General features: G+C 45.4%; 1 protein-coding gene across 2 annotated transcripts in view; it reads left to right on the top strand.

Annotated features, from left to right (window-relative positions):
- The window catches only part of C6H10orf90 (chromosome 6 C10orf90 homolog), a 206919-nt gene that overhangs the window by 18239 nt on the left and 171236 nt on the right, over window positions 1–17444 (top strand). For both annotated transcript variants that reach the window (XM_087432987.1, XM_087432986.1), the window contains exon 2: window positions 6389–6461. In XM_087432987.1, the coding sequence (XP_087289113.1) occupies window positions 6389–6461 (73 nt within the window). The remainder of the gene's footprint in view (window positions 1–6388; window positions 6462–17444) is intronic.

Here is a 17444-nt window from a genome sequence, read left to right as displayed (position 1 = left end):
TCTTTCTCTTTTTTGTGTGTGTGTGTGTGAGGAAGACCAGCCCTGAGCTAATATCCACCGCCAATCCTCCTCCTTTTGCTGAGGAAGATTGGCCCTGGGCTAAAATCCATGCCCATCTTCGTCTACTTCATATGGGTTGCTGCCACAGCATGGCCTGACAAGGGGTGCATTGGTCCGCGCCTGGGATCCGAACCTGTGAATCCCGGGCCGCCAAAGCAGAGTACACGCACTTAACCACTGCGCCACCAGGCCGGCCCCTCAGTTGCATTTCTATACACTAACAATGAGCAGTCTGAAAAGGAAATTAGGAAAACAATTCCATTTACAATAGCATCAAAAAGAATAAAATACTTAGGAACTATCTTAACCAAGGAAGTGGAAGACTTGTACAATGAAACCTAGAAAACATTGCTGAAAGAAATTAAATAAGACATAATAAATGGAAACACATCTCATATGCATGGGTTAGGAGACTTAATATTGTTAAGATGTCAATACTAGCCAAAATGATCTATAGATTCAACGCAATCCCTATGAAGTCCCAATGATGTTTTTTTGTAGAAGTAGAAAAGCCCATCCTAAAATTCATTTGTAATCTCAAGGGACCCCACATAGCAAAAACAATCTGGAAAGAGAAGAACAAAGCTGGAAGACTCATGCTTCCTGATTTCAAAACTTACTATAAAGTTACAGTATTCAAAGCAGTGTGGTGCTGGTGTAAAGACAGATACACAGAGCAATAGAATAGAACAGAGAGCCCCAAAATAAACCCTCACATATATAGTCAAGTGATTTTTGACAAGGTTGTTCAGACCATTCAATGGGGGAAGGACAGTCTTTTCAACAAATGGTACTGGGAAAACTGGATATCCACAGGAAAAAGAATGAAATTGGGGCCGGCCCCGTGGCTTAGCGGTTAAGTGTGCGCACTCCGCTGCTGGCGGCCCGGGTTCGGATCCCGGGCGCGCACCCACACGCCGCTTCTCCGGCCATGCTGAGGCGGTGTCCCACATACAGCAACTAGAAGGATGTGCAGCTATGACATACAACTATCTACTGGGGCTTTGGGGGGGAAAAATAAATAAATAAAATCTTTAAAAAAAAAAAAGAATGAAATTGGATCCCTTTCTAACACCACATATTAAAATTAACTCAAAATTGATCAAAGATCTAAATGTAAGACCTAAGACCATAAACCTCAGAAGAAAACTAGAGCAAAATCTTCACAGCAGTGGATTTGGCAATGATTTCTTGGATATGACACCAAAGGCACAGGCGACAAAAAAAAAAATAGACAAATTGGACTTGATGAAAATTTAAAAAATTTTGCATCAAAAGACAATATCAACAGTGTAAAAAGGCAACCCATAGAATGAGAGAAAATATTTGCAAATCGTATATCTGATAAGGGATTAATAACCAGAACATATAGAGAACTAAAACCCAAGAACAAATAAACAACTCAATTCAAAAACAGGCAAAGGAAGTAAATAAACATTTATCCACAGAAGACATACAAACGGCCAATAAGCACATGAAAAGATGCTCAACATCAGTAATCATTAGGGAAATGCAAATCAGACAACGATGAGATACCACTTCATATCCATTAGGATGGCTACTATTAAAAAAACTGAGAAAATAACAAGTGTTGTCAAGAATGTGGAGCAATTCAAACACCTGTGCACTGTTGGTGGAAATGCAAAATGGTGCAGTCTCTGTGGAAAACAGAAAGGTGGTTCTTCAAAAAATTAAAAATACAGTCACCATATGATCCAGCAATTTCACTCCTGGGTATATACCCCAAAGAACTGAAAGCAGGAGCTCGAAGAGAATTTGTACACCAATGTTCATAGGAACATTATTCACAATAGTAAAACGTGAAAGCAACTCAAGTGTGCCCATTGACAGATGAATGGATAAGGAAAATGTGGCATATACATGCAATAGAATATTATTCAGTCTTAAAAGGAAGGAAATTCTGACATATACTACAACATGGATAAACCTGGAAGATATTATGCCAAGTGAAATAAGCCAGTCACAAAAAGACACATACTGCATGATTCCACTTATATGAAGTTCTTAGAGTAGTCAAAATCATAGAGACAGAAAGAAGAACGTTGGTTGTCACAGGCTAGGGGGAGCGGGGAAGGAGGAGTTACTGTTTAATGGGTATGGAGTTTCAGTTTTACAAGATGAAAAGAATTATGGAGATGGATGGTGGAAATGGTTGTACAATTTTATGAACGCATTTAACCCCACTGAACTGTACATTCAAAAATGATTATGAGGGTGAATTTTAAGTATATTTTACCACAATAAAAAATTTAAATTAAAAAAATAAATATATGTCACATGTTAGTCTTGGTGAAACATAGTTGCAAAATGTTGTGTCTTACACAGGCAGCAATCAGTTTCAGCTCATGAGCAGAGGCTCCAGAGACAAGGCTGTAATCCAGCCCATCTCAGGACTAAGCTTTAACACATAGCTGAACCAAGCCACTAACTCTCCTGGTTCAAAAGCCGCTGAAGCTTCCCTGTCACTTAGGATATACTATCCAAATTAGCATAGCATTCATGGTAGCCCAGGATATGTTGTTATAGTCTGTAGATGCGGAGACTGTAGCGTGGACTATGAAAATTGTTATAATGTTAACGGACACATTAACACACGCACTCTGACTAGCAAAGCCATTCCCTGCTGTTGGATATTTCTGATACCGCCGATGTTTTGCCATTATGAACCACACTGCAAAAATGTTCTTGTGAATATGTCTTTAACTATGTCTTGAATCAGTTAGGAATCCAAGAGCTTTAAGCTGGGGAGAGACGTAACCAGATTTACCTTCTGGACACATCATAGATGATGAAGTGGAGGGAGGAGGCTGCTGGAATGAGAGTTAGGAGGCTGTTGTGGTCTTGGCAAGAATTATGAGGGCCTGGGTTAAGGTGGTGGGCAGAGGGAGGTGGAGATGGAATGGAGAGATATTTAGGAAATGTAACAACAGGAGTTGTTGATAGAACACATCTATTGGACTTGGCAGCTAGGTGGCCACTGGAGAGCACAGCGAGAATAATTCCAGTATCACAGATCATAGTGGCTCAATCTATGTGGTATTGATTGTGGTAAACCGAGGATTGAGTGGGGGACGAGGAGGTGGGACAGACAGTGTGGCCATCTCCTTCAAGAAGCTTTGCTGCAAGTGGGAAGGTGAAAGGGAGGAAGGTGGCGTGTGTGTGCGAGCGAGTGTTTTGGTTTTGTTTTTAAGTTAAGAAAGATTTGAAGGCAGTTAGAAATGTTGAGGGAGGCAAAGTTGAAGACTGAGGAGAGAACTGGAGTCTTGATGGTGCAGGATCTCCGAGGAGCCGGGAGAGTGGATTCCAAAGGGCACTGTGCATAATTTGCCCTGGATGAGAGGCTCTGCTTTTGTTAATTAATTAATTTATTGATTAATTCTTCCATTCTTTTTTCAACAAATATTTATTAAAAGCCTACTATGTGATTGGCCCTATACTAAGAGCTAGGAATCCATTGGCAAGCAAGGCAAAAATAATTTTATTTTCATAGGGGTTATAGTCCAGGAGAGAAGCAGACATCAATTGTGGATTCACACAAGTCAATGTGTATTTACAAACCAAGGTGAGTGCTCTGAGGGGAAAGGAATGCTCTGTAAGAGCTTATAAATCAGAATGTAGTTTTGAGAGTTTTGAGAGTGGTGTCTGGAGAGACACTCACATGAGCAAGTCATGTGAGCCGAGATCTGGAGGAGGACCAGGAAGGCAACATGCTGTACCGCTGGAGCAACACATGCAAAGGTCCTGTGGTGGGGGAGAGAATTCACATTCCAGGGGATGAGGGAAGCTTGCACAGAGTTTGTGGCCTGGAGAGAGGTGTCCAGTGATATCAGAGAGATGAGCAGGGGTAGACCACATAGGGCCCTTTGATTCTTTGTCCCAAGGGCAATGAAAAGCCTTGCTCTTTTGCACAAAGGGATTACAATGAGCAACCAGCAAAAGTAGAGCCAAAGCTGGGACATCACTGTTGGATTGAGACCCGGGGCAGTTGGTGACAGAGATTCCTGAATCAATAGTGCCAGAGCCTGTACAAGACAGTTCCAGGTTTCAGAGAAGCCAGGCATTTGCAGAGGGCTGTGGGGCCTAGTCTGCTTGCCATCCACTGCCAGCTGCTGGGACCCAGAGAGAGAGAAATTGTCCTCGATCAGAACCAGTGCACTTCAGTCTCTGTTACCTCACATCGGGGCTGGGGCTCTCCACCGAGGATTGTGTGGTGCGCCAGGAGATTGCTGGGTGAAAATTAACTCTATGTGGTCATGTCCCAGGTTAACTCACTTGCTAGTCTTGACAGAGTTACTTTAAAAAATACGTATGGGGGAGCCGGCGCAGTGGTGCCGCGGTTAAGTGCACGCGCTCCGCTTTGGCGGCGCAGGGTTCACAGGTTCGGATCCCTGGTGCGGACTGACGCATCCCTTGTCCGGCCAGGCTGTGGCGGCGTCCCATATAAAGCAGAGGAAGATGGGCACGGATGTTAGCCCAGGGCCAATCTTCCTCAAGATTGGCCTTCCAAAAGGAGGAGGATTGGTAGTAGACGTTAGCTCAGGGCTGGTCTTCCTCATACACACGCGCGCACACACACACACACACACACACACACAATATGTACAAAATCTTTCTTAAAGAGACATACAAGACAACCCAGGAGAGAGGAGGCTTAAAATCTCTTCTAGTCAGGTTCATCCCACACCCCTCCTGCCCCAGAGAGCTTCCGGACCCACCTGCCTGGTTGTGTTTGAAGCAGCGGAGAGATAACTCACTTCTTCTGCCTAATTTGGGATTTAAATTATTTTCCATCCCCCTGTCTAATGTTGTCACACTTTTATTTCCTTCTGGAAGAGTTTTCATATGTTATCCAGTATTCCCTATGACATGTCTATGCTAAGTCTGAGAAAAGGATATATATAAGTATAATGGCTCTATATGTATAGCCAGGTATAGTCAAATAGCCAAATAATAATACCTAGTTAAAAAAATAATAACAGTATTTGGAACACACTGGCTAAAAGCTTAGGCAATTGGGTTCTGACTAGCCTGGTCTGAACTCTGGCTATGTGGCACCCCAGTGGGTGGCCTTAGCCGTGGCTTTCTCAGCTCCTGTAGCAGGGCTGATATCACCTATCTTTCTAATGGTTGTGAGAATTCCATGAGATGGTGTATGGAAAGCACTGAGCACAACACCCAGCCCGTATGAAGTCTCAGCAGGTCTTCTCCTTACGACTATTATAACTAATAATCATATTACTAATAGGCAAAGGCTGAGTTAGACCCAAGGAGGGGAAGCCCAGGGAGTGGCAGAAAATGGTGTGGAACTGTTTAATTCTCCTGATCTCATCCCAGCTGCAGTCCAGCTCCTGCCCCCATCTCTCTCTACTGCCCTGGAGTCCGGGGGACCAGGCTCCTGCTTGGGACAGAAGAATTCTCACCTGCAGCTTCCCCTCTGCAGTCCGAAAGCTGGTTGCCCAGATGCTGGGGATGAGAAGAGGCCAAAAATGGGACCATGAAGCTTAACTCAGGCTCGGGACTAGGAAGTCAACTGGGGTTGGGAATTAGAGGCCGGCTCGAGCTCCACGAATGTGTTGTCTCGACAAATCATGCTAAGATTACAACAGAGGGGTCAGAAGAGTTATTCTCCAGCTTCGGGGTGAGGTCATGGGTATCCAGAGGGATGACGGCCACAGGGCAGAGCCGGTATGGGATGAGGTGCTCCGGAGTCGGATTATAAATTTATAAATCAGAACCAAAGGTCTCAGCCACAGCGAACTGCTTCCTGAATAAACTTACAAAACAAACCTTTGCCTCCTGGCAGAGACAGTTAGCACGACACTCACACTTGCAGACAGCAGAATACTTTTGTATATATCAATCTTATTTTCATTGGACCTTGAAGGCTAATTCCTGAAATTTGATTGCTCATGGTTAATCAATTTATCAATACTTATTGAATGTCCAATTTTAGCTCAACACTCATTCAGCACTATGATGGGGTAGAAAAGAAATATTAGATGTGGTTCTCTGATCTACTAGTAAAATCCGTAGCAAAATCAATGTTAGCTTATTACATTTTTTTCCCTCCCTTCCTCTTTCTTGTGTATTTTGAAATCATCAGAAACCTACCCTTTATTCATTGGCAGAGTTAACACGGAAGAAAATGGAAATAAGTATTCATTACAATCTGTAATTCTTTCTTGGAGGAATGGAGAGATTCTAGGGATGTTCCAAAATTTTTTAAAAATAGTAATGTATGTTATTGAAGATTATATATCTGGCAAATAAAAATATAAAACTGGGAAGGTTTCTGTTTATCTTCCAGATCCACAGTCGGCTCTTCTCGTCCCCCAAAGATCACTCTGCCTGGGAAAGAAATGAAAGTCTTGCAAATGCAGGTAAAGAACTCAGCTCTGACCGGGCACGTCCCCTTTCAAGCCTTTATTTACTCTCTCTCTCCCCTTTATTGTTAATAATGAAATGTGCTTTGGAGCCTAGTCTCCCCCCAAACCTGAGATGAGAGCTCAGTGGCTCTGACAAGATTTGAAGCCGATTTGAATTTCTAAACACACAGGCTTCTGTGCTGGCAGTCTCCAAAAAAGTGAACAATGCAAAAGAAATATTGGTTGCCTCAGGGAGTGCGTCGGAACCCGAGATTACAGTAGATTGCTGAGCGTGCGGGGGTTCATGCTGGTGCGGCACCAGGTTCCTCCAGGAATGAGTAATGGGACAAATACAGACCTCCTCAGAATGAAGTGGGTGCAATTTAAATATAGGCATGGTATCTGTGCGTTCATCAATCATTTTTTATGAAGCTTCAATTCATAGCCACCAAACTGTAAAAACACTAGGTGAGGTGGTTACAGTTCATAACGTTTATGAAGTTAGTTAACACAAATGGCACGAAAACAAGCTTTTTTTCTCCCTTTCATGAGAGAAATCATGGATTTAAGTCAAATTTTCTGATGGTACTGTAATAAGACTACTGGGTTAATAGAATATTCCAATTCAGAGACTTTAGCAAAAATAAATTCTAAAAGAATGTTTTCATGTAGCAAATTTTATTTTTTAATCTTCATTTTTATTGTAATTTGTAAATGTGGCAGATGAGTTAGTATATGTGAAAAATATACATGTATATATGTGTGTGTATGTATATATGTGTGTGATTGTATGTGAATACACACACACACAATTTATAGCTTCTCTTTTCATTATGTCTTTCCACTTGCCTATATTAAAGATATCAGGGACCTGAATTCTTTTTTATAACTGACACAGTCAACCCAAGACAAAAATATTATTTGAAAGAAGCTTTCATAGTTTATCCTTTCTGGAGCCCCCCCAAAGCATGGTTTATAGCTTATTCTTTAATAGCGGCAGATATTTAGTTTGGATCCTTTAAAAACCTAGCCCAGAAACTGCCTGGAGTAAGAATGTGAATCCGCTGATAGAAGCTTCTGGTGGCCTGAACGGCAGGCTCAGGAAGCACGTCTGGCCACCTGCACCCCACAGGGAGTTTGGGAACACTGGAAGCATGCCATGTTTTCCTCAGAGCACTCAGAGGTGGCTGTGAGATTAGTGACCTCAGTGAGGATGCCCTGGTCTTCTGTTCCTGAGGACGAGGTCAGCCTGAAATGGGCCTACTCTAGCACTTCTGCAGTGCATGCCTGTACTTAGCAGTGTAATGACTTAGAAACCAGGTACAAGCTGGCCCTGACGCCAGAGGTTAACAGTCCAGGCTGCAGGGAAGTGCCCAAGCAGATCTGGGTGAGGAGGGAGACACATATCTCCTGGATTTCTTTCTTCTGTTCTAAATCTATCTATATTTTCAAAGTTCTAATTATGGAAGAACCCTTCAGAGGCAGTCTCAAACCTTGGGTATTCTGGCAGAAGGCAAGGAGTTGTTAAAGAAAAAATCATTCACGATGCTTTTCAAAGAGGGCAAGGCAGACTTCATTCGGGGGGACTAAGACACTGGGGGTTTCAGAGTAGTGGAGAGAGATTGGGCTCAACTCCAAATACAACAAGGGAAAGTGGGAATTTATAGCCAAGAAACAAGGAGGGGTCAGTGGATGAAACATTTCTAAGAGGAAACATCAGGAGCAAGGTGGATTTTGGCTAAATTGACTCGACAGTTAGAGGATGAAGAATTTGATCAGATATTAAGGGTGGGGGATTTTCTCTAAATTGACTCAGCAGGATTCTTGCTAAAAGTGGACTAAATAGGCCGAGGACAGAACCCAAGAGCGAGGCCTTGTCAAGAGTTCTCGGAGGAGACTGACTCAAGTTTGGTTAAGGAGAATCTCTGCCAGAGTCAGGACAGAAATGGGCACTGTGTTTCTCTGAAGGGCTGACTTTGACGGGCTGCTCATGCTCTCTGCATCTTCCTACAAAGCTGTTTCCATCTGTTAAAGAGAAGTTGCTCTGGACACTGGTTAAAAATGGCAGGACAGGTTTTATTTGAGCTACTGCAGTAGGGGAGAGAGACTTCAGTACAGAACTGAGCTCAACTGCGAATACAGTAAGGGCAGCTGAGGATTTATAGCTAATGGGCGGAGTGGGGGACTCATGGATGGGAAATTACTAAGAAGAACTTGATCAAATATCAAAGGTAGGGGAAGAGGAACTTGACCAGACATCAAGGGTCAGGGAAATTCTGGCTAAACTGGATCAGCAGGATTCTCTCTAAAACTGGACTCAATAGGATTCTGGCTAAAACTGGGCCTGGCAGGCCAAGACAGCAGGCCAATGATGAGGCCTAGTCAGGAAGAGGGCTCAGGGGAGCCTGAGTAAAGTTTGGTCTAGGAGGGAGTCCTGTCACATTTTTTCTATGAAAATTGGCCTGAGCAGCCACCTGTGCTCTCTGAGCTCTCTGGTTGCACTTGCTCTCTCAGGAAAGAACAAGGAGTTTGGTTCAGGAATTAGACTTCCTGTCCCCACACTCATGAGAAGGACCCAGCACAAGGAGGAAATCTTTATCAGCCCTCTCTGTGGCTTTGGGAAACCCAGGGAGCAGAGTTTTAGGTCAAGCTCGGGGTTGCAAGAACCAGAAACACACTGTCATAGACAAAAGGGAAACCGTTGTAAGGAAACCAGTGAACTTCACGGAAGAACAAGCCACCAGGTTGCAGAAAGTGCAGGAACCATGGGGGCTCCATGGGCCTCGGCCGCAAGACTGCGGACCTTCACCTAGAGCTGCGAAAACAGGAATCAGTGCCTGACTCTTGTTGCTCGTGTCACTCAATTAACCTTCTCAGGCTCCATCCTGATCCAATCATCTCAGGTCAGGAGGCAGGGTCAGATATTAGGAACGTGACTTCAGAGGATCCAACTTTATGGGTATCTGGCTAGCAGGGCAATTCTCCCAGGAGTCCGTGGGCCAGGCAGATGTCCCAAAGGCATAAGTAGGCCCATGGAATCTCAAGTCTGAAAGGGGCCATGGAGGTCCTTTTGTCCAACTTCTTTCTGATGTCCGATGCTTGAAACCCCTCCCCTCATTCCCCTGCGGGAGTGGGGAAGCCTCTGCAGAGTAGGCTGACCACACCATAAGCCCGAAGGACAGGGGACTCACTCTATTTGAAGGTAGCTCATGACCTGCTCACACAGCTTGAATTGTTAGAAAACTTTTAGACTGTGTTGAGCCAAAATAAATAAATAACTTTATTTTTAATCTGTATTGAGTAGGCAAAGAGGACCTATTAAATAGTTTAGAGTTGCTGGAATATGTGATCTGATCTGCGTCCTAGGAAGATGACTCCACTGTGGTATTCTAGGAAGGAAACAATCTGGGTTTAGGCCAGGGCGGGGGCAGCGGGTACTGGGGCCTTTGGAGCACTGGGAAATGGCTGAAGTATTTACAGGCGGTTGGGATAAGGGGAAGTTAAAGATGTTTCTGGGCGTATAGTGCTACCATTAATGGGGTAGGGAATTCAGATTCAGGAGGCTTGTGTGGTCAAGGGGTGGTGTTGGTGGGAGGATCCTGAACTTGTGGGCTTTGGACACTGCGTGTGAGAGGCCATCTATTCTCGATGTCCAGGAAGAGGTGGCAGTTTGGTGTTGAGATCAAGCCACAGGTCAGGGTCATAGATCTTGGTATGATTATCATTTACAGGTGGGTCATGAGAGAAACCACAAGAACAGCTGAGGTTAGTGCAGGAGAGAACATGTGAGGTGGGAAGAGGGTGGGGCCACAAAACCTACGGAATCCACATGCATGGGGCGGGGAGAGGAGCACTGTCCTGGGCCCCCAGACCTGGAGTCAGGGTTTTGTCTTTCAAATTGAGTTGTCTAGTGCCAGTGTTGACTTTGCCCTCAATTAGGCCTTTGTCTTTGGAAAAGGCTTTCCACATCCTCAGGTCTTATTTTGCTCTTAGACAATGGTGATTTAGGACTCCCCCATCTCTGTGGAGCTGCTCTGAAATTCAGTGATGTGGGTGGTAGCCTCTGGTACAGAAGCTAGATCAGTGGGGTATTTGGTCCGAACAGGGGTCAGAATGCTCAGCAGGAAATCTGCAGTGAAACGTCGCCTCCGGATTTTCCTGTTTGCTTCCTTCGTTTGCACAATGCAACTATTCACTGTCTGGGCATTGGAAATTCCAGGACTGGGAAGGGCAGGGAGCCGGTTTCTTGTGGTAAAATTGTCCTCTTTGCAAAGCCTTTAAATCTGTTGGCCTGGGTAAAATTTCCATTTACTGTGATTAATAGGATCTGAACACTAAGGGAGAAGCACATGTAGGAGTGGATGACTACTTCTACCCAAACTCACATCTGTTTTCAGAATCAGTGGAAGTAGGAAGTCCCTTTCAAATTTCTGCTTGTAATAAAAAGATTCCATTTACCACTGTTTCCCCATCACTGTGCTACCTGTCTGCAAGGTGAGACTGCTTGATCTGAGGATTTAGCAGTGATTGGGAGAGTCCAGTGCCTAGTTAAGCCATTTCCGTCACTTGGAATTTTTAATTACTAATTCCCATGCTTTAGGAAGGAAGGTGGGACAGCATGAAATTTTCTCCCTCCTGATCAATTAAGCCTGACCTTTACAACTGGCAGTTTTTAAAGAGTAGGTCTTTGATTGATGAGTGGGATGAAGTCATTATATTTCCACTTAAAACTTGAGGATAATTGTTCCTTTATTCCGGCTTTTACAAGAGCAGTGATACAACCTTCATAATCATAGTTTCAGTTTCATTAGGATTGAGTCAAAGAGTTAGTTGCCCCAATAAGACACGCACCCTTGACCATGCTTTGAGGAAGGATTGTGCTATTATCCCTTAAAAACCACCCTGGGTCTGATGTGAGTTGTGTTTCTTTTTTTCTTCCAAAAGACATTTGTAATTGCAGTTTCTCTATGAACAAGGTATGGAAGGGACACCCAATTTATCTGTTTGTTTTCCCTGAAAAAACTGGTTTTTATTAAGGCTCTAATCGTTGGAGTTGAGACATGTGGATTATTTTTTACACAGAAGCCATTTTGATCACACTGCACTTCATCTGCCTCATTCTCGTAGAATCCTCCCTGCCCCTGTGGAGAATTCATCTATTGATCAATATTTAAGAGTATCTTTAATCGATGCAACTTCTCTGGTCAAAAATCACATCGGTCCTCAGAGGGCAAGGTATAAACTCCTTGGCACAGCCTTTGGTGCCCTTCCTGCTCTGACTCTAGTTTATCCTTCTAGATTTTTCTCCAATAACATAGCCTTGCAGCACCTGTACTCAACACTTACATGTAGCTCTTCTTGCCTGTGGAGAGACTCTCCTGAAACCAACTTCTGTATATTTCTGTTGTGAAAATCCTTCCTTTTGTCAAACAAATCCCCTGATTCAACACCCCGCCCCACCACCAGTCTCCAAGGGCCTTTTGTTTGTTCCACAATCAGTGTTGCCTTGTCCCCTTGTAGACTTGTCTTTTTTTCCCTTCAAGACTGTGGGCTCAGAGGGCAGGGACCTTGTCTCACTCATTTCTATGTTCCCAAGTTCAGGGACTGGCACATAGAAGTTGTTCACTAGATTGAACAGTGTTATATGTACGAATGAGCTACATGGAGCTGATCCTGCATCCTGGGATCCCACTCGACCCTCCAGGGCAAACCCGCAGAGCAGGCTGGGAATTGGATCATGTGACAGCTGTGGAGAGCCTGGCAGAGAAAGCACCTGCCTTTGGGTTTTTCCAAGATTCTTTCAAGTGCTTCTCATGACAGCACCTGTCCTGTCACTCAGCTTCCCTTGTTGAGATGGACAGAGGCTTCCACCCAAGTGGCTTCTATGGAGTCTGCTCGGTGCTCACTCCACACAGTGTCCAGCCTGGTCTGGAGGTGGGAAAAGGCAGCATAACTTCTGATCAACAGCAAATAAAGAACCTTTATTCCTGCTTTCTGCACAAGACGTAAAGGGAAACACGTTTGAGTCTGTTGTACCTACTTGTGTGGGACATTAACAGAAAGAAAATAGAACAAGTCGCCTTTGTTACAGGGGCATGTGATAGTCCCTGTTTGCTCACTCATAAATAACCATCATGCTCATGAATAACCCCTCCCGAGTTCTGCTTAGTGGCTGCCTGGGTCTTGACCTCATTTTGCTGCAATCACCCATAAATAGTGCAATAAGCAACTTTTTTTCCTCCTGTGCAAGTTTCTGCCTCTAGCTTCATCTTTGCCCATCACCTGGTGCATAATATAATTTTAAAATAATTGTAAAATAATGTACTATAACAAAGAGATCAGCTGAAGATTTCCCAGTCTGTGTAGCTTTGTGTCAGGAAGAAATGCATCCAGCTAGATTTAACTGCTTCCTCTTGAAGGCATGAAAGCTCCATTAGTGCCTCCTGTGTACTGAGGGACAAGAGGACCTCATCCAGATCTGAGGAAATCAGACGCTGGGGTGGCCATGAGGTGGGAAGTCCATGAGGGCCCACTGTGTCTCATTCTTAGAAAGACGGAGTGAGGAGAGCCACCTATAATTTTAATTTGTTTTCCTCTGAAGCCTATGAGCTTTTCTCCCTTGCTGTGGGTGACCATCTAGCCATCTAGGTCTGAGAGACAGGCATCCAGCATCGTATTTTTCCTGGGAAGGAGCACCCCTTATTAAAACATCATTAAGAAGCCTAAGCACAATGACTGAGAAGCAACTCCATGCCATCCAACATAAAGACAAGATTTTACTGAAATCACAGGACAAGAAAAATGGCCTTTGGCAGGAGCTCTCACAGGAAGAGGGCATCTGAATCACCCATAGGCCCTCAAACAGAAGTAGGTCTCCTGGGCCGGCCCCGTGGCTTAGCGGTTAAGCGCGTGCGCTCCGCTGCTGGCGGCCCGGGTTCGGATCCCAGGCGCGCACCGACGCACTGCTGCTCCGGCCATGCTGAGGCTGCGTCCCACATACAGCAACTAGAAGGATGTGCGGCTATGACATACAACTATCTACTGGGGCTTTGGGGGGAAAAGTAAATAAATAATTAAAAAAAAAAAAAAAAAAGAAAAAAGAAATAGGTCTCCTGACTCCACCCAGACCTGTAGCATCAGAGTCTACGGGTGTGGAGCCCAAGGAGCTGTCATGAGCAACCCTTGTTAAAACCACGACTGAGTGTCTTTTGGGGTTTGCTGTGTTTTTAAGAAATGAAGGTGTGATATTTGCTGGTCCAAGTGGTTGTCATTCCTTCACCTCCAGGAGTTATCCAGTATAACTCTTGTCTATAAAGAGGCTGTTTTTATTGCCTCCTCTTCACCTTGTTGGTAAGGGAGGGATTCCTGCACTAGGGTTCTGGGGATGGCCATACACAGCACCTGACACTGGACAGGTGAGATCAACAGCAGTTCATGAGTCACGTGCACTCAGCCCCAGGGAGGAGGACACCACGTGCCACGTGCAGGGCGCGTGAGGATGGCACCCAAGAAGAGAGTGAACAAGCAGAAGCTGTGGGAGGCAGGCTTTGTAGTATCAAAAGAAGGATGTGCCCCCTGGTTCCTGCGGGAAGATGTAATTTGCCTGTTTGAATAAGCGCATGGCTGGCAGGGATCTGAAGCCCACTACTCAGGCATAAGCAGGAACTGCTCCTGGTGCCTGTGATAAGGAGGGTTATTTGGCTGAGGCATCTTATCTGTGGGAGCAAGTAGGAACGAGAACTTTTGGTTTGGCTAGGTGAAGCCCTCCCAGTTGCATCAGATGTCAAGGCAGCACACAATATTGGGTCTTAATTTTAGGCCTGAGACCACGAGGGCTTAGCTTAGAGAAAGTGAAGATGGGGAAGACTGGGCAGAATGAGATGGCTGGGACCTGGAGGTCAACCCACCTGCTGGGGCAGGGAAGAAAGGGAGAGCTTCAGGGAGTGTGGTGAGAGCCAGGTGAGGACAATGTCAGGGACATGCAGCTGGAGGACACGGTGTCCTAGATGGAGGAGGTACACCTTGGTGTCTGGGAATATAGGGTGGGGGCTTTGTGGGAGAGAGGGTATGGCTGGGTCTGACACAGGATGGTCCTGCCCAGAGTACCTGAGGTCCCAGCATCAGGTACAAGAATAGGGTACAAGTCAGGAACTCACTCCCCAGGACAAGGCCCACAGTTCTAGACTGGGCCCAATGTGGGTGTGAGGACCAATGAACCCCTGACACCTCTCTAAGCTCAAGATTGCTGTCTCATCTCAGGAATGGTGCCACCATCCATCTGGTTGGCCAAGCAGGAAACCTAGGAGTCTTTCTGCCTCTCCCACACTCCTGTGTCCAACCCATGACCAAGTCCCTCTGAGTTACCCTTGGGTAAATGATCTCTGGGATCCACCCTCTTCTCTCCAGCCCTGCTGTCATATTGGCCTGGACTACTGCAATAGTCTATGCTTTCTCTGTCTAGTCTCTACCTCCAGCCAGAATGAACTGTTGAGGCCATGCCACTCTCTACTTAAAACACTTCCCTGCCTTCCAATTGCTCTTAGAATAAAGACAATTCTTACTGTGGTCTGAAAGGCCCTGGGGCCACTGGTCCCTGAGCTCCATCTACCTTGCTGTTCCTCTCTCTGCTCCACTCCTGCTCTCCACATGCCTCCTGCTATGGGATCTTTGCACAAGCTTATCCCTTTCCTTGCACTATGCCGCCCGTTCCCTTTCCCCTAAGTAACCTTGACCCATCCTACAGACCCTCAGCCATATGTCCTAGGGAAGCCATCCCTGATCTTAAGACCAATCCCACCTCAGGCACCTGGTGCCCACCTTCTTTGCTGCACTTGTCATGGTCATGATTTTACATTTATTTGTATTTGATGAATACCTGCTCCCCTGTCCAGAGTGTAAGCTGCACAAGAGCTTGGATTTTGCTTGCCAGCCCCAGTGCCAAGCCTAAGTCCTCCATAAATACCTGTTGGGGGAATGAGTGGGCTGGTTGGAGGGAGGAGCTAAGTGACCTGTGGAGACTGGAGAGCCATGGGGGACAGGGAAGCAGGCATGTCGCCATGGCTAACACCAAAGGACTTTGAGATACCACATTGAGACACTGTGTGTATTTCCATTTCTGCTTTATCTCCTTCCACTGCTCTGAATTGACACCCCCCGGCCCCCCGACCTTGGTCTTCTCAGTCTCCTTCCTCTGACTTCATCAGTCTCTGTCCCAAGGCTATTGCCTGGCCCCAGAGCCAAGAGCCCCAACCTGTGCAGAAGTCTGAGTGGGCCTTGTACATTATTAATGGTGTGATTTCGGGTTACTTTAAATTAAAGAGATTTATTGGTTTCTATTTCCTTCTTAATTGTTAGTTGTATATCAAGAGCCCCCCAAGAGAAAAATAACACAGATAATCACCGGAAGTCACACTTTCCTTCCAAGGGTTGTATACGATTGGGGAAAGCCTGCAAACAGAAGGCACGTTCCCACACTCTTGTGGGCCCTGTTGTGCGGAATGCTGCTTGTTTTGGTGAAATGTTGTTAATCAGGCTTGGAGAGAATAGACTGCTTAAGAGCTAAAGCGGTATTTTTTTTGAGTAGCTTTTGTGCCCAGCTGGCCATCTAAAGAAAAGATTTTTTAAAAGAAAAATTATATAAACAAAGGCAACATAAATTGAAAGTGACAAGTGGAATTAAATGTATTTTTGAACCTTATTGTGTTATTTAATATAACAATCACGTTAGCATCAGCTTCCCAGCGTGAAAGGAATATTTGCTTGGCAGCTGTTATGTGACTGAGCCAGAGGGGACAAGGACACTCTGAGTAAATCAACTCCCAACAAAGGGAAGCCAGCTACCCTCTCGTTGCATACCTGTGACTTTTCATTGCTTGTTTTACATCTTGGTCAAGATACCAGTGCTGGCCATAAGCTCATTCTTGTAAAGCACCTTCTTTTGAACGATGTGTCTCCTAACCTGCTTCCTTCTCTCTTGCTTTTCAAGAGTGGGTCTCTCTCTGGGTGTGGTTGCGTGCTGACAACTTGTCCTCGGCTCAGGTGGCGAAATGCAGTAGGCAGGGAGGCCATGCCTGGCTGAGAGAGAGCTCCTAATGAGGACGAGAGGTTATAATTGCCAGAAAAAGAAAGTTAGAGCCAATACCCTCCCCAGCTTCCGGGAGCTCAAAGACATCTCGTGGCCTGGTGAAAACTGTATCCCTGTGTTCCAGCAGGAGACAGGTAAGATCTGGCCTCCCGTTCACAGGTGCCATTGTTCTTGAAAGCGCCTTGGCTTCATGTCACACGCCTGCCTTGGGAACATGAGGAGATCTTATGTTTATAAAACCTTCCGGAACATTCTCCCCTTAGGCTGGTATTTGACAACGCTGCTGTCTGACCTCTGTGCTGAGGGGAGAGCACCTGAAAAATATTTTAAGAGCTTCAGCTGTGAAGTTTCTGTTTTTCACAAACTCCCTTGACCCCAGAGGGCTGAGTTGCCTTAAAGCATTTTATGTTATTTTTAAATGGAACTCCTTCTTAAAATGGAATCTTCTGGGAAGCCAATTTGTAAAACAGCTAAAAGCAGAGATGCTCTGGTGGAAGAGGGGGCAGTGAGCCCTCACGCCCAGGTGGGCCCTCTGCGCCGAGCAGTTCCAGAAGTCCAGCCGTGTGTGGGAGCGTGATTTGAAAACCATCGTCTACAGGACTGGAAGAAGAGCTCAGACCATTTGAATAAAAATTGACTGCTTTCTCTTTGAACGTGAGACTTCACATAGTTAACCGGGAGCCCCGTGGAACGAGCAGGATAGCCCTGTGGGCAGTCCATTTTAACCTAGAGACGTCCCCGGCTTCCTGATTGATCTGCGCTCGAGTTCCTAAATCCTGCTTGTTTTAGGACCCTCGTGAATGTGATTATCTCAGCGCCTTTGAGCTGGAGCTGATACTGCAGTTTCTCAAGAGTGGAGGGCGGGTTCATGTGGCGCCCCCAAGAAGGGAGAAGAGGCGGACATGTGCTCCGGG

The sequence above is a fragment of the Ceratotherium simum genome, chromosome 6 (assembly GCF_057802395.1).
Source record: "Ceratotherium simum simum isolate JZ-2026a chromosome 6, ASM5780239v1, whole genome shotgun sequence".
In the NCBI taxonomy this organism is placed as follows: domain Eukaryota; kingdom Metazoa; phylum Chordata; class Mammalia; order Perissodactyla; family Rhinocerotidae; genus Ceratotherium; species Ceratotherium simum.
Note: the sequence above shows the minus strand (reverse complement) of the source record. Positions and strands in the feature narration are given on the sequence as shown.